Source organism: Berghia stephanieae, chromosome 11 (assembly GCF_034508935.2).
Source record: "Berghia stephanieae isolate SIO BIC M18660-M18661 chromosome 11, UCSD_Bste_1.3, whole genome shotgun sequence".
Taxonomy (NCBI): Eukaryota; Metazoa; Mollusca; class Gastropoda; order Nudibranchia; family Aeolidiidae; genus Berghia; species Berghia stephanieae.
Window position 1 is genome coordinate 30229684 of NC_088370.1, and position 23998 is coordinate 30253681.

Sequence of the window (23998 nt, forward strand, 5' to 3'; positions counted from 1 at the left end):
ATTCAGCAATAAATATGAAACTTGGTGATAATGTCAATTTATTATAGTGGGGAGTAAAAAAAATATTTTTACATTGCAAAAAACTCAAAAGTTCCAATTTCTTATCCTTTTAATTCTAAATTTACTTTCCAGAGTCTGATTCATACCGAAAAACATAATAATAATAATATCGTTTTGAGGCAATGGGTCATAAATCTCATCTTAATCCGAGATCAAACTCAGTCCTATTGCTTGAAGTGAGCTCTCTAAAAAATTATAATAAATAATTGAGACCCTGATTTCACAATGACAATACCAAATTACCTGTGCCTTTTTGCCTCATCTTCAATTGTTCTCCTTGCAGCCTCCCTTGCATCTCCAGCTACACGGATATTCGATACTAGTTCAAAACCGTCTTTTCTTAATTTTGTTAGTCGCAATCTGCTATCTTCTATTTGCTTTCGGCTCTTGCTGATTTCTTCCTTCACTTCCTTAGTCTCTGCCTGGTCATCTCCGAGAAGAGCTCTGAAAATGAATAACAAATAACAGCATATTATTAATAAAGTAGGAAACCATGTTATCTTATGGAAATGAGAAGTTAATGTTTTGTTGACAAAAAATGTTTGCTTTTTGTTGTTGTTTTTATGGGTTTTACGGCCCTTGCAACACATGAAGGTCATATCAGCGCCAGTAAAGGGATAGTAAAAACATTCTAGATGTACCATTAAAAGGACTTGAGGAAAAAGTAAGACAAGGGGAACAGATGTAGATTCCAAGAGCACACTATCAGTGTACTTAGTCTGAGATCACCTAAAAGTCTCATTCAGACACAAGCAGAGGTCCCCACTAAGAGGAATACACTCAAATGTTTACAAACCATTGCATATATTTTGAAAAAAAATATCATCTCCCAAAACTATAATTATACATTTGACTGGTTCCCTCCCAGTCAAAGACTGCTGCCAGAGCTAGGACACGACTAAGTTAATCCCATTCCAAAACAAAGACAGAAAGCAACTCGTACAACGATAGAAGACATGGCGCGACCCCCTGTCCACCATGGGAGGTCAAAGACCCCATCCAGTGACAAAAAACATTTTCTTTCGATTTTAGTTTAGACAACATTATATGACTACCTATGTAATTATGATGTCTATTTGGAATAACATAATAGAAAATAGGAGCTCTATCTCTTAGACAAAAAAAATAATTCAATTCATTAATCTAAGTTGTGATTATGACATTCATAAAACTAATCTTAGGTTGGTTTTGTTTTGTCCGATGATGTTACAATTTTGATTCGCAACAAACAGAACCGAAGTTATAGACTTTATAATGGGAGGAAACTGGCGTAATGAATCATATCTCAAAATCGAGGTGACAAAAAAATATTTTAAAGTTTAATCTTCCTCAATCTGTTAACCCCTGTGAATATTGTCTCTCAAGGTCTAACCATCAACAGAGCAGCATTCCCATCCACAATAAAGACATAAACATGCAAAATACATACGAGACACAGTGTAGCAAATTATGAGAGTGCTTGTGCCAAAGACAAGTTGCAGTTATAAACCAAATGCACTTCAAAACTGGTATGCATTTTAATCGGTTAGACGTTCTAGTTCTCTTAACTTGAAATGGAGTAGGAATGTCTGTCGACGTAGGCCTACTCAGAACAAGATCTTCAAAGAACGCAGTGAACATAGCCTGGCTAACTACATTCAGGCTCAGGGCGCCGTGAACATCGTAGCCTTGTCTGACTATACATTCACTCAGGGCACCGAGAACGTAGCCAATGAGAAAATCAAAATATATTTTCCTTTAAAGCCTTATCTTTTGTTAAAAATCATATTTGATACGCGGCTTTAATGAATAAAAAACTAGTGTTCTCATTTCATTCTCTGTGTTGGTGTGAGTTGGTGTTTGTTATCGGTGAATTCGGATTGGGGTTTTATCTCAAAATCTTACTTTCTTGCAGCCTCTGCTCGTTTTGCTATTCTCAGTCTCCTAGCATGAATTCTCTCCTCAATATTAGTTGAATCTACAGAGGGCCCAAGATCTTCTTCTTCGTTGCTTGAACTCATTTTTAAAAAATAAAAATTCGGACAGTTCGTCTTGTTTCGTAGTTTACTGTGTTGCTAGGTCCATCTAAATATTGTCACGTGACCCTTCTCTCGTCGTTAGCACGGTAGTCGTTATTGTCAGATTCAAAATATAAAGATTTTAGAATGTAATATGAGAATATTCTTAAAAATTTTATTCATTTTTCTCAAATTCGTCTAAGTAAAAACATTTTTATGTAGTTTGAAATACACTCGTTAGTTTACGACTATAAGTTGGTAAGGGAGGCGACAACAAAACTACTTCCTTTTACACTTCCATAATGGCCGTTAGTATACCCATAATGAAAACAAATAATCAATCGCTTTTCATCTATTTTGCTTTGCACATTTTTAACTTTTAAATATGATTTTGGAAGGCCCAATATATTCTTTCATTCGCCAATTTTAAATTTTATACGATAGACTTTCATAGAATTTCAAAATTTACATGTATCATCCATACACTATCAAACCTCTACTTTCTGTTTCGTTTGTATCTTGAGTAAAATTGTTTGTCCTGCTAAGATTTTTTTTTATTGTCATCCAAAATCTTTTGGATATCAATTCATATTTGCTTTTCCGTTTTAGAAAGTTTATTTTTCTCAGAATTAGCCGATTTATTGATTCATACGAGTCTTGGGGCTAGCTGCTAACTCGACTAACAAACTGCGAAAAATTCCCCGAGTCAAGAGAAGAAAAGTGAAAAGTCAAATTGAAAATTGTTGTTAACGCTTTTACTTTTATTGTGAATTGAATAAGATTTTTTTTTCTTTTTGATCGTTAGATAGAATTTTCAGAACTATATTTGTATGTTTTAGACCTGACAATTTCCCTTAAACCGGAGAATGGAACTTTTTCCCGACAAGATCTGTTTCTCTGTTGTTGAAAATTTTAGTCAATTTTATAATTTATATCCTAGTCCTAGGCCTGACAGTGATCTCTCTCACTCTCACTGCTGCCTCCCAACCAGCATTTCACTGCTATCGAGGAAAGTTTTGCAGCAAATCTATAGACTAATCTAAAGAATATATTGGCTGTCTTAGCCTTAGTACACTAAAAAAAATAGCACTTGGCCCATGTGAGCTGATGATTTTTAAAAATGGCCTAATGGCTGTGGCCCGACTTTTTGAGTGATGTGTCTCAGAAAATGTTCCATAGATTTTTTTGTTTATAGATGGGTTTTAATGATCTGTCTTATTTTCTTCAGGAGAAAATACCCTATCGTTTAGTGTTGTTATCAATTATCAATGCCAATTTAGTATATCTTTTGATCGTGGATAAAATAGGATGTAATTTATAGCTTTGGATAAACAAAATTCCAGTGAGGGCACGCGATTTCAAATGAATTAAATTCATGGCAAAATTGTGTATCGCATCCATGAAATTCGTTTCTGCAAAATCCTTACTCAAATCTTAGTGGTCATTTTAGCCCAGTTTTTAAATCAAAATGGTGGTCACTACCGGAAATACAACAGTTTCAGGTCACAAAGTATGTCAGTAAATAACAAAGGCAAATAGAAGTACATTTTTCTGCCTTTAAACTAACATAACTTTTCTTCTGCTTATCTGATTTTCACAATTTTGGGTTATTCCAGTTTTCTATTGGAATGGAATAGACTAGGCACTTGCAAGAAGTAGCTCTCGCGAGTTGAAAACAGGCGAGGATTTCTGTTTCCGTTTTTGAGGGGAAAAAATTTAGGAGTGATTTTAAAAATGTTCATTCTTCTTTCTCAGTGGAATGATATGGCATGTATTATATATCATTGGAAAGGGCATAAAATTCTACACACAATGATGCTAATATTATTATCTTTTTATATCATGATTTTGAGAAATCTTTGTGTAAAGAGAGTATATGTGTTTAAACGCTTATAACTTTTAAACCGCGGGTGGTTGGATGGGAGCATCACCCTTGAATCATATACCTATGATGTTCGCATGGGTGTACGATCCGATAGTGATGTCGTTTCTTCTTCTCTTTACTAGCCTATCCTGCTTCTTTGGTTTGTGATTGTATTTTTGACAGGGGATATTTTTTTTCTGTAAATCTTCTGCCTGTTTGTTATTGGTTATTTATAATTTAGCTTATGATATCTTTAGGTTATGATTTTGATTTACATTTGTACTATTTTTGTTGGATTGCTTGTTTTTTTTGTTTCAGCGGTCTCTCATATAACCTCAATTGTGTTGGAAGAGACCTAAAGCAACAAACAAACAAACAAAAAAACTTTTAAACCAGAGATGGTCCTTCTTAATAAAAACAAGTCCTTCTGAGATACATATTAAAGTAGCTTCTCTAAAAATTTCAGAGCAAAATATGTTTGCACTCAAAAGTTAGAGCTCCCCAAAAAACAGTAATTGGCCTCGATTGTTTACAGAAGCTGCCATTTTCTTATACTGATTCACTTTCTGTCGTCTGCTGCGTTTGAGAGATAACTTCGTCAATCCACATCAAAACTTTACATCTTTATATCTTACAATATATTTCATTTATGGAAGTTATTTTTGTTTTAAATTATTTAATTAATTGGCGTTATCATGTCCATGCATTCATTTCATAATTTACAATTCTCTTCCTTTTTTTTCCGATTGATTTTTCACAGTTGATTTTGACGTTTTTCATCCTTTGACGGACGTCTGTCCAATTTAGGGGAACGGGGAGCGGAAGTTTTTAAAATCACCTATTTTCGATCATTTTAAACACAAATACACCACCTCAAACATTTATCAGTCCATATCTCTGCTTTTATGAGGTCTATTTTCATTTTGAAAAGTTCAAAGTGAACAACTAAATGACGCCGATTCAGTGGTGTATTTGGTCTATCTACATGTTAATAAATATTTAATTGTCGACTTTTCCAAAATTCCAATAGGTCATTCATTTGCATGTCGTGATCTATTTTGCCTTGATTTCAGCTGTTTCAGCTCTAAACTATACCTTTCTCTCTCAAATAATTATTTTTCTGTTTGCAATGTATTACAGAGATGTTGAATTACCACATGTAAAAATTTCAAAGTTGTATCTGAAGCCGTTTCTGAATTATACTTGATTATCCATTGGGTTGCTGTGTTTTGGTCACATATTTTTCTATGAGCTTCTATAGAGATTTTTCACCACATAAAAGGTCATAACTTTTTAACTAGTTGAGATAGAGCGATAATTTTTTCACTTTAGTAAATGTTTCACTCCCCTTTATTTTTCTACGCTAAATTAATACCGATATCACTATTTTGAAAAAATTCTTGCAAGTGCCTAAATAGACCCTTTAGACAAATTTCTCCTTGGGGATGAATAAAGGGAGTTATATTTATTTATTTTAAAATGTTACATTTGCAGTTGTAATTTGAAAACTGGTCTGAGATGGCTGCTGACATTTGAATAAGGGTTTTTCTGAGATGAATTTAGGGGAAGAGAGATAAGATTTTGACCAGATTATATTTTCTTAATAATGGAATACGTTGGTTGAGGCTGAGGTGTTTGATTTTTATCAATTTCATGGGATAGCAATAGTTTTGATTTGCAAATTCCTGATTTTTAAAAAAATTAACCAAAGTTTTAATCCTATCCAATTTTGTAAAGGAATTTTTAATTGGCACTGAATTAAACGAGCAATAAAATATAATTCCTTTTGAAGAACATTTGACAAAATCAGTAATATTTTATTCTCAGACCTGTCACTCAAAAGCCAAAAAAATATATATATATATCACAGCCGCTGCAGCCAAATGTTAGTTCAATTCCTTTTGAAGAAAAGGAGACAAAATTGTTGAAATCTTTCCATTAAAAAAATCTATATATTTTATTATTAGAATGGTCAAAAGCCCTAAAAATGGGTCATGGCAACTGGGCCATTTATCAGCGACTAGTGGAGTGTCAAATGGGCGTTTACCTAAGTAACTACTAAGTGTATTCATTATTTTAGGCTTTGCTTCTTAATTGCTTGCTAATTATCTTTTTCATGTTTGTTGCACAGGACAAAGAGAAGACGAAGCAGAATATTATGCGCGAATTGCGCATTCGTAAACTGTGCCTCAACATCTGTGTAGGTGAATCTGGTGACAGACTGACTCGTGCTGCTAAAGTGTTGGAGCAGTTGACTGGCCAAACACCTGTTTTTTCTAAAGGTAGTGGATTCTTTACCAATTCAACACACCTGCCCCTTTATTGTTGGATCATCTTTCTTTATTTCTTTGTTTTTGGGGGTTTTTTTGTTTGTTTTTGTTTTTTAATGATTATATCTTTCAATATGGACTTGTATCCGACGCATGTCATTATATTCAATTGTGGTGTCTTTTGTCATTTTGATCTGTTATTGAAAGAAGAAATCTTGATTTTCTTAAAGTATATGTTTGAACATGGGTGTCATATTGAGAGAGCTATGGTCAAATAGGAGTTAATAGTTACGTCATCACTTTCTCGAAACAACGCATAGTGATTAAAATTGGTTCTACTACCGGGCAGCAAATTTATATTTCATGGTAAGAGTAGATGTATGGGTGCAAGATTTCCTGCTTAATCCAACTTTTTAAAGTGGATTTTGATTTATTTCCTATCTAGATCATCTCAACATAATACTGTTTGAGGCAATAGGTTACATTTCAAAATAAGTTTCAGGCTATTTTGAATTTGTTGGAATTGGATTTCAGGCTTTTTTGGTCTGGCCTGTTTGCACCCATGCGCTAGTGGTAGTAATATAGTGCATAATACATAAAATGGTGGTTCGTGCTATTTTTGCATTTTACTTGAGTTTGAAAGATGGACTGTGATATTTTCCTCCTTTTTGATAAATTTCCATTATCACTCATTACAGCCAGATACACAGTGCGATCTTTTGGCATCCGTCGTAATGAAAAGATTGCTGTCCACTGTACAGTTCGTGGCCCCAAGGCTGAGGAGATTTTGGAAAAGGGATTGAAGGTAAATTTTATTCTTTCATGTTTGGTATTTATAGTTGGTACATGGTTGTCATCGTTTGTCAGTTTTCAAGCTCTTCTGTTTTAAGCATACAGTGCAGCCCTCCTAAAACTCTTGGTACGCATCCCTTATAGTTTTTAACTCTCGAGTTCAAACATTTTACTGCTGAACGGTGCATGGCAGTATCGAATTCGATTACTAGCTTCAGTCTTATAGAGATTTAAAGCAAATTGGTTGAGATGGGCAGAGAATTGATATTCTTTGCTTATGATCCGAAATGTGAGCTGAGTCTTCCGCTGGGAAGTTTCAGCTTGAAGAGGAGGTAGAAGAAGAAATGTATTTTTTGATTCAGATGATCTTACATTCTTACGCTCAAAAACCAGTTTTCAGAAGCATAATGTCCATTTGATTTTTGCAAGAGACCAACATACAGGTCACTCTGCTTATACGCTACACTTTCCCGAAAAACGCAGTTATGACAATATGCAATGGTGATGATCGCAGAATGCAATTGTTCTAATTATTTTTAATTTACTATTTTTCCTTTGTTTAGATAGACTATGTTTTGCAAGTTGTTAGATATTCATGAGTCTTATTTATAAACTGCTTAACCACTAGGTTGCAGTAACATAGCCCAGACCTGCCACTTCACGAAAAAGGAAATCAGTATGACATTGTAAAAAAATCAGTATCTGGGGAAAAAAATCAGTATGAGAGGTAAAATTATCCAATTATCCCCCAACACCCAAAATGGCACGCACAACGCCAATCTGGCAATCAGACTACTAACTTATTTAAAGATGGTGGCACTTGGTAACGAGTCAGAAGCCAGGGACTGCGGTGGTTTACCAGCACAGCTCGCTGTCGCTTCACAAAGGAAATGAAAACTAAATAACGCGTCGTGTGTGTTTTCTATCTGTGTGAGGGGATCACAAAGAGGCTCGCTACGTCATGTGATCTATCGAGGTATCGCGGGACGGGTCAAAGTTCACGAGACTTGAAAATTTTAACGTGCAACGTAAAGCACAAAGTAAACGTAAAAGAGAGGGGTGGAGGGCTGCGGGCCCTTGGTCACTTGGTGAAATCGGTACGATCGGCATGCAGATCGGGAAATCGGTACGATCGGCAAGTAAATCGGGAAATCGGTAAATACAAAAAAAAGGTCTTGCAAATCGGTATGATACCGATTAATCGGTATGAACGGCAGGTCTGCATAGCCTTTGGACCAAAAATTTATCATCTCTTGATGTAGATAGCAGTATAATTAATGCTATCATATTGTATATGTAATTTTTGCATTTCGGCTTGAGTTTGCCAGATGGACCAATACATTTTCCTCCTTTTTGACTAATTGCCATTATCATCACTAAAAAGTGGGCAGGAAGGTATCTATATCCTTATATCTCTGTCATCTGCATTTTTTGCGGCCCCAAATATCAGGGTGGTCCGCAAATTTTGGCAAATCGCGTGGCAAATTTTGGGGGAAAAAAAAGAGGCGAAAACAAAATAACGAGAGAGAAAAGTGCGAAACTTGAGAAATGTTGCAGCTTTGCCTGGGCCCAAACTAAGGGAAGATACTCTCTACGGATGGTGATCCTTTAAAATCTTCGTAACAACGCTATTCACTGTCATTTCATTTCTCAAGTCAAATAAATCGAGTCACTTACACACTTCACTAGCAGAGACAAGGAGGAAGCCAGACAATGGTTTTCGAATGCTTATCAGGCAACTTCCGTCAAGCTTCAGAAATACATGTCCGTTGAGGGCCAACCCGGCTTGGAGTTTTTGAAGCACATTAGGATTTTCAGTCCGAAGAATATTGCTCTCATGCCTCGCAGTGTATCTGCATACACTGCAATTCCCAATTTTTGTGATATTCCTCAACATGAGTTCACGAGGTATATTGAGAAACTGGGGCCATGTGCTGTGAGAGAGTCTGATACTGGAATTATAGATCTGACCTATTTTGGAAGTCTGTGGCAGATTATGTTCCAGCTCTCGCTGCAATGGCGTCCCGGTATGCCTTCTCAACATGCTTGTCAGCTGATGCTGAGCGAAGTTTTTCACTTTACAATCTTGTCTTGTCTTCCAGAAGGCGTAGACTCACAGACAACATCAAAGGACTAGTTTTCCTTTACTACAATAAGTTTATCGATGCCTCTTTTTTTTGAGTAGTAAAAGAAAACTAGGCCTTTGATGAGTCTGACTGAAAGTGTACGTTTGTGTGTGTGTGTGTGTGTGAGATTGTCTGAAAGTTTGGGCGCATAAATCGCTTTACATTGTGTAAATTAATAAATGTAGCCTCCTTCAATGTAATAAATTGTCTTTTATATATATTTTTTGAGATTGCTTGGTTTTGCGCTTACCCTTGTCAGAGTCCTAGGCTGGGAGGGAAAAAGTCAGATGTATAATTACAGTTTAGGGAGATGATAATAATAGTGATAAGAAGAATTACCACTGCTACGACTACTATAATAATGATGATGATCATAATATTAATAACAATAATAATAGTAATAGTGATGATTATGATGATAATAATGAAGTATCTCTACATTGCATAAGCATGACGATGTAATGTTGAAGTGATCATCAATGTCAAATTGTGGTTGTTCGTACACAATTTCAGAAATTACTAATTTACCTGTCAAATATTACGAAATTTGAAGTTATCAATTTGGCAGGTCTGATGATTTTTATTTATTTCTGTATGGAGTTTGACTTTATTTATTTGTTTCCCTCATGTCCAGGTCAGAGAATATGAATTGAGAAAGAACAACTTCTCATTCACTGGAAATTTTGGCTTTGGTATTCAGGAACACATTGACTTGGGTATCAAATACGATCCCTCTATTGGTATCTACGGCATGGACTTCTATGTTGTCCTCGGCAGAGCAGGTCAGTGATTATTTCTTTCCCCCCCCCCCCCTCTCTCTCTCTCTCTCTCTCTCTCTCTCCTCTCTCTCCTCTCCTCTCTCTCTCTCTCTCTCTCTCTCTCCTCTCTCTCTCTCTCTCTCTCTCTCTCTCTCTCTCTCTCTCTCTCTCTCTCTCTCTCTCTCTCTCTGTGTGTGTGTGTGTGTGTGTGTTTTGTTTTGTTTTTTCTTTTTCTTCCTTTAGATTTCATTCATTATTGTTTATCTTGTTGTCTGGGTCACTATGCAATGACAGAAAAAGCTGTAATGGAGGGTTGTTCAGTTTGGTGCGACTATGTAGTCTTGTGGTATGACATTCGTTTTGGGACCATAAGGTCCTGGGTTCGAGCCTCGCTCAGTGCATAGTTGAGTCCTTGGAGAAGACTCCTTACTCACATTCTCTTACCGTGCTCAGGTGTAAAATTAGTACCTGGCCGTTAACGGCATTGTCTCTGTCCGGGAGGGGGGGGAAATAGTTGAAGTATCGCCTAACAGACGTCATGTCTCGTTCTAAGCACGTTTATTGGATATTGCGCTATATAAAAGCTCAAGTTTATGTATAAAATCTCGAGCTCAAGTTTGAATATTGATATGCTCTGTTCCGGACATAACATATCAACTGGAATCTTCCATGTTTGGGGGAGGTATTTCTGAAATATGTATTTTTTAAAAACCAAACGAGCTGGGAGTTGGGCTCTCATGTCGTTATGCTGTGCCTAACTGGGCTGATTTACCCAATTAAGTAAAAAATATATATAAATTTCAGTTTCTTTGGCTCATGATATGGACTGTTCTCGAGTTCCATGTAAATTGAAATTGACAAGCCTGTTCAAGTATGTTAAAAGAGGGATAGTTTGATCATACAGCTACAGTTTTATGTACGTCATTCTGATCCATTTACCATGGAGTAACAGTTGCTCTCTACTGTTTGGATAGGGTTGTGGTGATTCCAAAGTCCTCACCGTCAAATCTAACGTACCAAAATACCCAGTCAATGGTTTGGAGACAGATGGGTCCTGAGAAAAAATCCTTGGCCACATGAAATATGCATGCGTTATCTAGTTATGTAGTATGGCACTCGCTTTCATAAGGTCCTAGGTTCGTGTCTCGATCAGCGCATAATTGAGTCCTTGGAAAAGGCACTTTACTAAAAAATTCTCTCGCCGTTCTTGGGTGTAAAATGAGTACCTAGCGTTAACAGTGATGTCTCTGTCAGAAAAATTGTTTTATGTCTCATTCTACATGTTACATGTTACCGCTGGTCAAGGACCCCTTGTAAAGTGCTTTGACATACCTGCAGAATCTTACAAATTTTTCCTGACCTCCCATAGTGGGCAGGGAGATACACGCTGTGTCTTCAACCCGTTTTCCAATTGTTTCCTGTCGTTGTCTTGGAATGAGATTACTTGGTTTTGTCCTGGCCCTGGCGGAGTTCCTTGGCTGGGAGGGAAACAGTCGAATGTACAGTTATAATTTTGGAAGATAATATTTTTTTCCTTGTATATCATCTCTGTTATGCATTGTATTATGATTAGTTAACATATATTATATGATTTGTAAACATTTGAGTGTATTCCTCTTCGTTGGGACCTGTGCTTGTGTCTGGATGAGACTTTTAGGTGATCTCAAACTTAGTACTTTGACGATGTGCTCTTGGAATCTACATCTGTTCCCTATTTGAACCAATTCCCCTTTGTCCCACCTTTTCTTTTGTGCTTTAATTGTAATTCTAGAACTTTTTACTATCCCATTTTCTTCCTTTTTACTGGCGCTGATATGACCTTAATGTGTTGCAAGTGCCTTTGAAACATAAAAACATTACGAATTTTAGACAAATTTCAAGGCATACGAAATTTTATGGACAGATACGAATTTTTAATTCTTGGTAATACTTAAATAATAGTAATTATTATAATTATAATAATAATAAAAATACTAATATTAATAATAATAGTATTGGTGATAATAATAAAGCATTTCTGCAGCGCATAAGCACGACGATGTAATGTTGAAGTGATCATCAATGTTAAATTGTGGTTATTCGTACACAATTTCAGAAATTCCTAATTTCCTTGTCAAATTACTAAAAATTGACATAAAAATTACTAAATTTGAAGTTTTCAATTTGGCATGTCTGCTGAGTATGTTTAGTGGATGTTGCGCTATATAAAAGCTCAAGTGTTTGTGGCTTTTTTGGGGGTTTTTTTTATAACCATGTGTTTGTGCACACCAGACATGTCAGATGCACAGTTTTCCTTTCGTTTGATATCACCATGCCAGGTTGTTGATAGGGCCAAGATCATGGGCTACTTTTGGTTCATAGTCCATATTTATCTTCAATGTGCCCGTCGCAATTAAAATTACCATTTGAACTAAAGAAATTTAAGGGGTCTAATTTTTAGGAAAACCCATTTGAGATTTTGGTGGTAAACGATATCGTATTATCTTAGAAATAATATTATTGTTGAAGTGCAGTTTCTCGAAATGTTCTATAAAGGTACAAAAGGCACGGTTGAAACGGGTATGGGTAGTAAGAAAAGTGTGAAAAGAGGAAAGCTATTTTCTCAATATGTCATTTTTTAAGGGTTTGGATTATTGTGTCCATATTTCTCAGAATCTATTCCATGATTTTGTCTGGAAATTTCCACAGTTATTGCAGAGATTATGTATTATGTCACCATAGAGAGATATTTTTTTATAGGGTATGAGTTTGTGTATTTTGACTATCTAAATTATAAATTTTAACATTTGTCATAAAATTTTGATTCACAACTTTGTAGTTATCTAATACTAATCTCATAAGCTAGAGTATCTCTGTGGTGACACAAAATGCTACCCTGTTGATAAAAGGCAAGAATATGGAGGTATTCCTTTTATTAGTTTTTGCGGGAAATTTCCCACAAGATTGTGATGCCAGACCCCATAATCAGGACATAACACAGGTATCAACAAAGAATATGTATTTTTATTTATTTTTTGGACCAAAAGTGTTTCTTTATCCTATAAAGATGATACAGAATGATTAAAACTGCCAAATTTAGGTAATTGATTTGATTTTTTTTTTTTAAAGACCCAACCTGCCCCTTAAAGCGCATTATGCAATGCACTTACGGGGATAATATGAGTTGTTGTTTTTTGCCTAATATCTTTGTTTTTATTTTAAATATTTTGTAGGTTTCAATATTAACCAGCGCAGGAGAAAGAAGAGCTCTATTGGTTACAGCCACCGAATCACAAAGGATGATTCGATAAAATGGTTCCAACAGAAGGTCAGTATATGTATTCAAAATTGTTTTCTTTAAAGTTGTTCGTAGAGCTGCAGCCACCCCCTTTCCTTTGTTTAATTTTGTATTTTTGATAGTTCTTGTTCATTTCTTGAAACCTTGTTGTAACAGACCTGTAAATTCTCAGTCATTTGGCTGAAATCAGATTTGAGGAATTAATTACATTGGTCACTGCTTGATATATTATTGTTATTAAGTTAGGTTAAAGTATGGCCATAAGAGAGTTTATATTTTTAGCACAACGAGAGAAAAATATTTTCACTGTAGTTAGGTTTGGATTATACTACCCCCAAAGCATTAGTAGTGACATTTAGGAATTGGGTGTTTGTGTTTTTAAACACTGAATTTGTAACAGCCAAATTTTCAAAATGTGAGTTGGACTGTAGGCTTTTTTGGTTTGTTTTTGCTCCTATCACAACGACTGTTTGTTTGTTTGTTTTTTGAAGTTTCATATTATTAATATCCTGCTGTTTTCATTTTAGAATTTGAAATAATAAGATTGAAACTAGAGGATTGTTATCATAGTATAGGTTTTTAAGACTAAAAAATATTTTAAGGTACCATTCTTTCTAGCATGATATGCAAGTTTATTGTAAGCATTCAGATATAGATGTATAATCAACATTTTGAATCACATGAAATGACTTGTCAATTTGGATTATATTGCCGTTATATGCTTTGTGAAAATTGGTTATAGAATGGAAAAAAAAAAGCTTGGATGGACGTTGGCCATTGCATTTTTGGTAATTTGAAGGTTTTGGGTCACTGTTTTGGGTTTTTTTTTTGTATATAACTGTTTTTACTTGTTCATTGTCAAATAAGTGTTCATTAATTCTTTCTTTTTTTTTTTTTTTTTTTCAGTATGATGGAATTATCCTGCCTGGAAAGAAGAAGTAGAGGGGTGTAAAGTTAAGATTGTCTTCAATAAAGTGATATGATAAAGGAGGTCATTTCATCTTGTTGTGTTTTTCATTTGCTTCTATTTTATATTCTTTCTTTTTTCCATAAGGAGATGGCTATCCTCTTATATCTCCTGTCTTTCTCCCTGACCTGAATGCCTCTTCTATTTAAGTGTTTTGAGATGTTTTTGTATGGAATGGCTTTACAGCCCACTTGGGTTCCTGTGTACTTATGTATTAAGGCCTGCCTGGGTGGAGTTCTTGACCTCCCATTGTGGGCAGGGAGACACGGCTGTGTCTTCTATCCCCCTTTATCTATTTTCCAATTTGCTTTCTGTCTTTGTCTGGGAATGAGATTACTTGGTTTTGTCATGGTCCTGGCTGGGAGGGAAACAGTCAAATGAATAGTTGTTGGGAGGTGATATTTTTTTCCTTGTAAATCATCTCTCTGTTATGTACTGTATTGTTTTGTTTACATATTATATATGATTTGTAAACAGTGTATCCCTCTTAGTTGGGACCTGTGCTTGTGCCTGGATGAAACTTTGATAGTGTGCTCTTGGAATCTACATCTGTTTCCTATTTGAACCAATTCCCCTTTTTCTTATCCTTTCTTGGGTGCTTTATTTGTAATTCTAGAATTGTTACTATCCCATTATTTCCTTTTTTCTGGCGCTGATATGACCTTAATGTGTTGCAAGCGCCTTAAAACCTAAAACCAAACCTATTAAGGCCTGCAGACGTATATTCCGAAACAAGGATTCATAACATTGAATGACAACATTCCAAACAAAACATGTGGAGAAGAAACCTGGAAGGATGTTCCGAATTGTCATTTCAAGTTGAATTCAGGCATTCTTGGATTATTTCGCAACTGTCCAGGGTGAATGAATGCAGGCAACTGTCTGGCACCAGTTAATGTTTTGAGATAAATTTTCTTAAATTGTTAGGAATTGACCCATTTTGGATCTGGTTACATATTTGGAGTCAGCATATCAAAATTAGCAAGCTCGACGCTTTCACACCCATTTTAGTAAATATGTAATTCATTGAATTTGATCGCGTGAGCTATCATCTGACATTGACACGTGCTTTTGGTTGTTTGTGCTGTATTATTGCCAGATGTTGTGTGTTTGATCTACTATACCTCTTTATTATTTTTTAGTGTCCTTTCTAAAGAATCGACCATAGAAAAATATAGACCGGAAGAATATCTTTGGAAAGCTATATGTCAAAAGACTATTGTATTGAATAACTGATCTGTAGCCCATATTTTCTTATTTTTCATCAATAAGACAACATAACAGCTAGCAAGTCGTCATCTTCTGGGTGGGGTTCCTGGCCTCCCATAGTGGGCAGGGAAGTACTTGCTATGTCATCTATCCTCCTGTATCTGTTTTCCAATTGCTTCTGTTTTTGTCTTGGAATGAGATTACTTGATTTTGTCCTGACCTTGGCTGGGAGGGAAATAGTCGAATGTATAGTTAAAGTTTTGGGAGATGATTTTTTTTTTACCTTGTAAATCATCTCTCTGTTATGTTCTCTTATTTTTTTTTATTCTTAATATATGATTTGTAAACATTTGAGTGTATTCCTCCTGGTGGGGTCTTGTGCTGGTGTTTGGGTGAGACTTTAGGTGATCTCAAACTAAGTACACGGATCGTGTGCTCTTGGAATCTACATCTGTTCCCCATTTGAATCATTTCCCCTTGTCTTACTTTTTCCTCAAGTCATTTGAGTGTATTCCTCTTAGTGGGATCCTGGATGAGACTTTAAGGTGATCTCAAACTAAGTACATTGATGGTATGGTTTTGAAATGTACGTCTGTTCCCTATTTGAACCAATTCCCCTCTTTATCTTAATTTTTCTTGGGTGCTTTAATTGTAAATCTAGAATATTTTGGCTATTCCATTTTCTTCTTTTTACTGGCGCTGATATGATCTAAATGTGTCGCAACCGTAACCCCAATAAGATCAAATATTGGACTGGTGTTTTTAGAACAACTGATTTTTCAAATGAAAATAATAAAGTGAAAGAGGTTGTTATTGTTTTCTCTGCTTTTCCAACTAAGTCTATAAATATCCATAATTGCCCCCATTGGACACGGCATTGCCTGATACTGATATCAGTTCACCTCCACTAACATGGAAGGTTAATGGACCCTTGAGAGTTCCATCCGCTGATAAACTTCTTTTGCTGTGGTTCCATATGTACAAGCGCTTATGAGTATTAAACATATGTTCTGATTGGTCGTTAATTTTTATTCTCTATTGTCTTCTGGCACTTTTCTACTCACTTCATCTCTTGTTGTTACCAACATAAGTGCCTGCTCCACTCACTTTTCTGAATTAAAAATTCACCCCATATACCGGAGCATACTCAATGTCTCAATCGTTTCTATGTTATATGTTTGTGTTGAGAATATTGGCTATTAAGCTTAACTGCTGGTCAAGTAACTTCGCGATGGTTGTGTGGCGAACGAACCCACAGTCTCCAGAAGTGGGTGAGAGAGAGCTCTAGAAATGACCTGAGTTTGATACGAATATTTTTGTATTCGTGGATAGCTCACACGGTAGAGCCACGGGCGTTTTTTATAAAGACTACGAGATGACGATGGTCGGTTGCCAAGCATCTCCCATTGAGATCGCTTTGTTACCAACAGGGCTGAGAATCTTCCGCCTAAATGGTAGTTTATTTCCGCCCATTCCCATCACAATTCCTCCTTTTTCAATTATTTGTTTTTGATAAATAGTGATTTTGAGAATTTCTCAGAAATTTGCCGTGTCAAACATTTACCTCAAAACCACAAAATCACCATTATTTAATATTTTGACACATGTGCTCAGTCTGGTGAAATTTGGTGACGGTCCCGTTTTTATGACGTCGAGCTAGACAGAATGGCACCAGATGTCACAATTGACACAGAAGACCAGTGGTGTTCTTTGATTAGCTAGTTGATGGTTGAAGTTGAAGGGTACGGGGAGGGACAAATGGGTCTGGACTTTCGCAACCATCCATTAAATCATCTGGTTATACAGAGATAATATATTAGAATAGAGCAATGGTGATTGGCTTAGTTTATTATTACTATTCTTTATTTCTACCTTTGGACTATGGCTTTAAATTTGATTAATTCTTGGGTTGCATTTATATGCTGAATAACCACTAGGTTTCTGTAACAAAGATATTGTAGCCTGCTTTATAAAGTAAAAATCAAAACAAAACAACACTTTCTGGCCTTTTATTTGAATAAAATTATAGGCCTTTAACATGTGGAAAGGACAATTCATTAAATGTTTACAAAAAGTAAATTTATGTCTAATGATAAGAATGGATTTATACTAATAATATATTACACAATACTAATACAAAACTATGTTCCTGTTATTTTTACACTTTGCTTGTGTTTGATCGATAGACCCGAGACATTTTCCTCCTTTTTGACAAATTGCTATTATCATCACTGAATATAACACCCACCAAAACCACTACATCAACATCTCTACCACCACTACTATTACAACCACCACCGACCACCACATCATCATTCCTACCACAACTACTACAACCACCACCACACAGTCATCTCTAAGACCACTTCTACTACAACCACTACCACATCATCCCTACCACCACTACTACCACAACTATCGCCACACCATAATTCCTACCACAACTACCACTACAACCACCACCACATCATCAACCCTACTGCTACTTCAACTACAACCACCACAAAATCATCCCAACCACCACCGCTACTACAACTACCACCACATCATCATTCTTACTACAGCTACTACAACCACCACCACACAATCATACATACGACCTCTACTACAACAATCACTACCACATCATCCCTACCACTACTACTACTACAATCACCACCACATCATCATCCCTACTACAACCACCATATGTTGTTATTACACTTTCAACTTTTGAATTCCACCGAGTTGTGTCAGAAATTGCTGCGAGACGAATTTTGGATCGCATCTCAGTAGATTTTAGTGAAATTCAAATTTATAGATTATGTACGCATGGATGGGTCATGATCTTTACGATGAAAAATTTCCTCCTTTTTTGTGACCAGTCATTCTCACCCCTGTACCGACCAATCAGAGCGCGTGTTTACTACACTGCGTGGAATCTGCGCTTGCTCACAGCAAAATAAGTTGATCAGTGGATGGTACTGTCAGGGGTCCATTAACCGTCCATGACATCTTCCTGTCTGAGATAGTTCCCACTCTGCCATCGTATATCAAGGATACTAACCATGCTCTTGGTGTCCTTGACGAAATTCGATTCCAGGATGAACGTCCACGGCTGATTTTCACCATGGATGGAAAAGCACTGTACACATCCATACCGCATCATGACGGACTGCGTGCCATCAGGCATTTTGTCGATCGCCGTCCCTTACCAGGGATTTCCAGCAACAGCATTGTGAGGCTCACCGAACTTGTGCTCACACTCAACATTTTTTAGTTCAATAATGTATTTTTCCATCATATATCTCAGGTGTTGCGATGCGCACCAAGATGGGTCCCTCATATGCTAACCTCTTCATGGGCTACCTTGAGGAAACTTTCTTCCGTCAGTACAGTGGACCTGCCCCTGAGCTGTTCAAAAGGTACATTGACGACTGTTTCGGCATTACGTCCTTGACCTACAGCCAGTTGAAAGGGTTCATCCTAGCCATGGACTCCTTCCATCCGTCCATAGAGTACACTTATGAGATTTCAACCTCTGAGGTGAACTTTTTGGACATCAAGGCTGTATTGACCAACACGGGAGTACGGGCCACTGTTCACTACAAGGAAACGGACAGTCACAGTCACAGCTACCTGCTCTATCGGTCATCCCATCCGGTGAAGTGCAAAGACTCCGTCCCATTCACTCAGATACTCCGCTTGCGGAAAACAAATAAGATTTATTGAAAAATAACTTGTACCGTCTGTACTCAATGGGGGTTGCAGTATGAATGAAATGTTAGCGTGGCGTGGGTAGTGGGTAGAATGCCCCAGGGGGGTGATTCGATTGAAAAGAAAAGGTCAGCGGTGAGGAACAGAACCTACCAGAAAATAATGGAAGATAAAAGATAGTAGTAGTCGTTGTAGTAAAAAAATAATAAAATTAAAATATTTGTAATAAGAATTTTAAAATAATATTTAAAACAAAAATTAAAACATAGATAAATAAAGTTTTTAAAAAAATTAAAATTAAAATATTTTTTTTAAAAATATTAAACAAATAAAAGATTATTTCTCAAAATTTTTAATTCAAAAAGAAATTAAAATTTAAAAAATATAAAAAAATGTTAATAACAAAATCTTTAAAAAAAATAAATATATAGATCTAGACGGTTTAATAAAATTGTAAATAGATAAATTAAAAAAAAAAAAAAAGATGCCTACAACACGTGGGGTTCCCAAGCGGTCACCCATCTAAGTACTAACCACGCCTGACGTTGCTTGACTTCGGTGATCGGACGAGAACCGGTATTTTCAACGTAGTATGGTCGTAGACATTAAATGTCGAAAATAGAAATTGATATAATATGAAAACATTATTGCTAATTTATAATGATGAAGATAGTTGAGAGATGTTTAATATTGTTAGTTGAAATAGCTTCTTGTATTCGTCTATTGCACAGTTTGTCGTTACTGGTCAATTTGTTACCTTTCTTCGTTCCGCAAATTCGGATTCAAACTTTGTGAACTTAGATCACATGTCTGACAACATTCAAAATGGCGATGTGATATTTTCTCTTCATGCACGTGCAGAGAGAACGTAAAGATGGTTTTGCGCATGCGTCTCTCGTCCTCGCTTCCGGTGAAGTGTCTCATGCCGCTTTCAAGTAAGGTAACCTGGAGGAAGCTTAGGCGTCCTCAAATGACGAAGCGTGCTTTAATTCGAAGTAGACAAACATTTCCATAATAAATGAAAGTTAATGATCTCTTAACCTTTATTATAGCGGAACACTACTCGATTCTGCAGCGTTATTTACCGTGATTGTGAAAATACTAACGAAAGAGTGAAAATGGAGAGGCTTCGTATTGGAACAAAACAGACAAAGGACGTTTCGGGTACAAACCCTTCCTCAGCACAACAATACACAAATTAAGGTGGAAAACAAATAAAATATATCGTCTGTACTCAATGGTGGTTGCAGTTTGAATGAAATGTTAGCGTGGCGTGGGTAGTGGGTAGAATGCCCCCGAGCGGTGGGGGGTGGGGGGGGGGGGCGGGCGGTGAGGGAACAGAACCTATCAGAAAATAATGGAAGATAAAAGTAGTAGTAGTAGTAGTAGTAGTAGTAGTAGTAGTAGTAGTAGTAGTAGAGTAGTAGTTAGTAGTATAGTAGTAGTAGTAGTAGTAGTTTTTAGTATTAGTAGTGTAGTAGTAGTAGTAGTAGTAGTAGTAGTAGTAGTAGAGTAAGTAGTGTAGTAGTAGTAGTAGTAGTAGTAGTAGTAGTAGTAGTAGTAGTAGTAGTAGTAGTAGTAGTAGTGTAGTAGTAGTAGTAGTAGTAGTAGTAGTAGTAGTAGTAGTAGTAGTAGTAGTAGTAGTAGTAGTAGTAGTAGTAGTAGTAGTAGTAGTAGTAGTAGTAGTAGTAGTAGTAGTAGTAGTAGTAAGCTGTAGTGGAACAGTAGGGGGCGGTGGAGGGGGCGAGGTCAAAAAGGCACGGCGGAGGTGGGGAGGGGGGGGGGGGGTTGTTAGAATGAGCGACGGTCGAATCTTCGCGAAGGAAATACAAACAGAAAAGACGAACGGCCGGATAGCAATGTGATAGTAAAGTGGAATATACAGATAAATAGATAGACAGATAGACAGACAAACAGTTAGATAGACAGAGAAGTGGGGAGAGAGAGAGAGAGAGAGAGAGAGAGAGAGAGAGAGAGAGAGAGAGAGAGAGAGAGAGAGAGAGAGAGAGAGAGAAAAGGAGGGGTTGAGAGAGGGCGAGTAAACAGCCGGGTGATAGCTGTGATTATATGTATATAAATGGATAATTAAGTGGAGTAGTAGTAGTAGTAGTAGTAGTAGTAGTAGTAGTAGTAGTAGTAGTAGTAGTAGTAGTAGTAGCGGCAGCAGTAGCTGTAGTGGCTGCAGTAAGAGCAACAGTGGTTTGGAATATGGGTGACGTTGACATCCTAAAGGCTCAAAGATAGTATTGACTAAGAGGTAGTTGCGGAGCGGGATACGAAGTGGATGTTAGTGGTGGTCAATCCTGGTGTTGAATCCGCGTGGAGTCAGCGTTCCCAATGACTTGATCAGGTGAGTTTCCCCTACCGTTTTCGACTCTTTCATGCCTGAGTCAGAGAATCTGTTAAAAGCTCCATACACGCACGCTTTTGATCGTGGTTCGAACGCCGATCAGGCAAACCGGGGTGAAAACGAAATGTGTGTGGCCAAATACCTGGCCGATAAGCAGAGGGACGGTTGATCGCTCGCAAAGCCCGCCTTGCTTAATATTTTTCGAGGCAATCGGCGATCGGGGGCGTGGCAGTATAAAAAATTGGACAATTTTATTCGGATTTTCTCTGTTTTGACGTCAGATTCGTGATCAGCGTCGAATTTACAATAGGTTTGATGCCAAGAACTATGTTTTTACTCCAAAAATTGATGAAATTAGAAATAATAACAGTGCCCCTCCCTGTTTTGTGATGGATCAAGTGGTATGACTCTCGCTTTCGGATCGGAAGGTTCAGGTTTCGAGACCCGCTCTGAGTGGCGCAGAGTTGAGTCCTTGGAAAAGGCTCTTTACTCACATTCTCTCACCGTACTCAGGTGTAAAATGAGTACATGGCCGTTCGTTGTCTTTGTTGGGAAAAATGTCACATCGCCTGACAGGCGTCATGTCTCGTCTTTCAAGTTTGATATTGCTGTTGCCTTGGGACCCCTTGTAAAGCGCTTTGAACACGTGGATATTGCGCCAAATAAATGCTGTGTTATTATTTTTTTTAAAATAATATTTTTATAAATGTTGCGCCAGGAAGAGGTAGATGGCAAAAGTTTCGTTCTTGATCATCGTAAAATTTATAAAGGATGTCATACAAAATAAAAAATAGTTTTCATAATTTTCAATGTAATGATATAATAATATGCCAGTTCTTTTTCTTTTTTCCTCACCCGTTGACGCGACATGACGGTCGACCTTGACACAGACATTTGGGATTGGCAGATGCCAAAAAGCCTTGACTACGTGATGACAGGGGTAGGCATTGTAACATTGAATTATAATCTACAAACAACGCCCCTCCCCCCCCCCCCCCCCCCCCCCCCAAAAAAAAAAATAATTAAAAAATAAGAAAATTTTTTTTTTTAAATTCATAAATAAATAAATAAAAAGAGCTGTGTGCGTGTGTGTGTGGTAGTGGGGAGGGGAGGGGGGGGGGGGTAGCGAATGCGAATAGTCCTGATGAGTACCCGTTTAACCTGCCACGGGAGCACTGTCGATTTGTTTTATAAATAATAATAATAATAATAATAATAATAATAATAATAATAATAATAATAATAATAATAATAATAATAATAATAATAATAATAATAATAATAATAATAAATAATAATAATAATAATAATAATTATGACGATAAATAACAAATCTTTATTGTCCACAAAATGGAAAAATTTCCGTGGTCTACGTTGCTTTTAAACTTAAATCGGATTGCAAATGTATTGATGTTATGTGTATTGGAAAAATACTCACGACATCTCCATCGGGGTATAAGCTCTGTGTTAAATTAAAATACTCACAAAGTCCGCCAGCCAGAAATATCACTCCAGCCCAAAACTCTACATGGAACCTTGAACGTTATAGTCTGATATATTTTAATGAGAACTAATCATAAAAATGGGTGTCTAAAAACAATAACAATGAGATGAGTGACGTCAATTTGGTTCCTTCTATAAATATCCAAGAACTTAACTCACTCCATCCGCTCTCTCCTCCTTCAATACATATGAATCTACTCTCTCATCACTTCTTTGTGCGGCTATGCATGTGGTCTTGTGAAATTATACTCGCCCTTGGATCGGATGGTACTGGATTCGAGTTCCGCTCTGAGTGGCGCATAATTGAGTCCTTGGAAAAGGCTCTTTACTCGCATTCTCTCACCTTGTTCACTGTTAAAATGAGTACCTCGCTGTTTACAGCGTCGTCTCTGTCGGGAAACAATTGCAATATCGCTGAACAGTCATGTCTCGTCTAACATGTTTTTTTATGTTGGCCAAGGACCCTTATAAAGTGATTTGAGCACCTTTATTGAATATAGCGGTATATATAGCGCCAGTAAATCTCTCTCTCTCTCTCTCTCTCTCTCTCTCTCTCTCTCTCTCTCTCTCTCTCTCTCTCTCTCTCTCTCTCTCTATCTCTCTCTCTATCTCTCTCTCTCTCTCTCTCTCTCTCTCTCTCTCTCTCTCTCTCTCTCTCTCCATGTTAGATTATTATAGCTATTGCTACATATGATGCGAATATCTTGGGACGGTCATTGATGCTATGAGTTTAGGTAAAATGCTCACAACATCCACCAGTCGGAAATAACGTACCGTCACACAAAACTACGGGTAACATTGAACATTAAAAGTCTGATTGATATAATTTAGTGAGAACTAATTACCAAAATGACTGCCTTAATACAATAACAAAGAGTGGAATGATGTCAACTTCGTTCCTTCAACAGTCTAATTGATATAATTTAGTGAGAAGTAATGACGTTATACATGTGCCATAGAACCCAGACGGTTAGTGCATTTGTGGCTTATCAGGTGCTGCTCTAACAACAAACAATAGTAAAAGAAAAGAAAATACAATGGAACACTTGTATAACAGGAGAACAGAAGCCCACTCAATATCTCCAGTCCAAATTACGCTCAACTAAAGGCACTAAAGGCAACCTAGGCT

General features: G+C 36.7%; 2 protein-coding genes and 1 non-coding gene across 4 annotated transcripts in view; 1 reads left to right on the plus strand and 2 right to left on the minus strand.

The window, feature by feature from the left end:
* LOC144957112 (dynein regulatory complex protein 1-like) overlaps nucleotides 1-2135 on the minus strand; it is a 21429-nt gene extending 19294 nt beyond the window's left edge. For both annotated transcript variants that reach the window (XR_013642084.1, XM_078888090.1), the window contains exons 1-2: nucleotides 1945-2135; nucleotides 304-504 (exon numbers count right to left, since the gene is read on the minus strand). Coding sequence is in view for 1 of the 2 variants with exons in the window: in XM_078888090.1 (XP_078744216.1) it covers nucleotides 304-504; nucleotides 1945-2060 (317 nt within the window). In the remaining variant the exon portion in view is untranslated. The remainder of the gene's footprint in view (nucleotides 1-303; nucleotides 505-1944) is intronic.
* A 208-nt stretch (nucleotides 2136-2343) lies between these two features.
* On the plus strand, nucleotides 2344-14139 carry LOC144957113 (large ribosomal subunit protein uL5-like). The gene is made up of 5 exons (XM_078888091.1): nucleotides 2344-6203; nucleotides 6890-6996; nucleotides 9744-9891; nucleotides 13080-13174; nucleotides 14051-14139. The coding sequence occupies exons 1-5, from the start codon at nucleotides 6038-6040 to the stop codon at nucleotides 14084-14086; spliced, it is 552 nt and encodes a 183-aa protein (XP_078744217.1). The 5' UTR covers nucleotides 2344-6037; the 3' UTR covers nucleotides 14087-14139.
* A 5362-nt stretch (nucleotides 14140-19501) lies between these two features.
* LOC144957410 (5S ribosomal RNA) lies at nucleotides 19502-19620 on the minus strand. Its single transcript, XR_013642155.1, has one exon. It is a non-coding gene; the product is annotated as a 5S ribosomal RNA (ribosomal RNA).
* Nucleotides 19621-23998: the final 4378 nt, after the last annotated feature.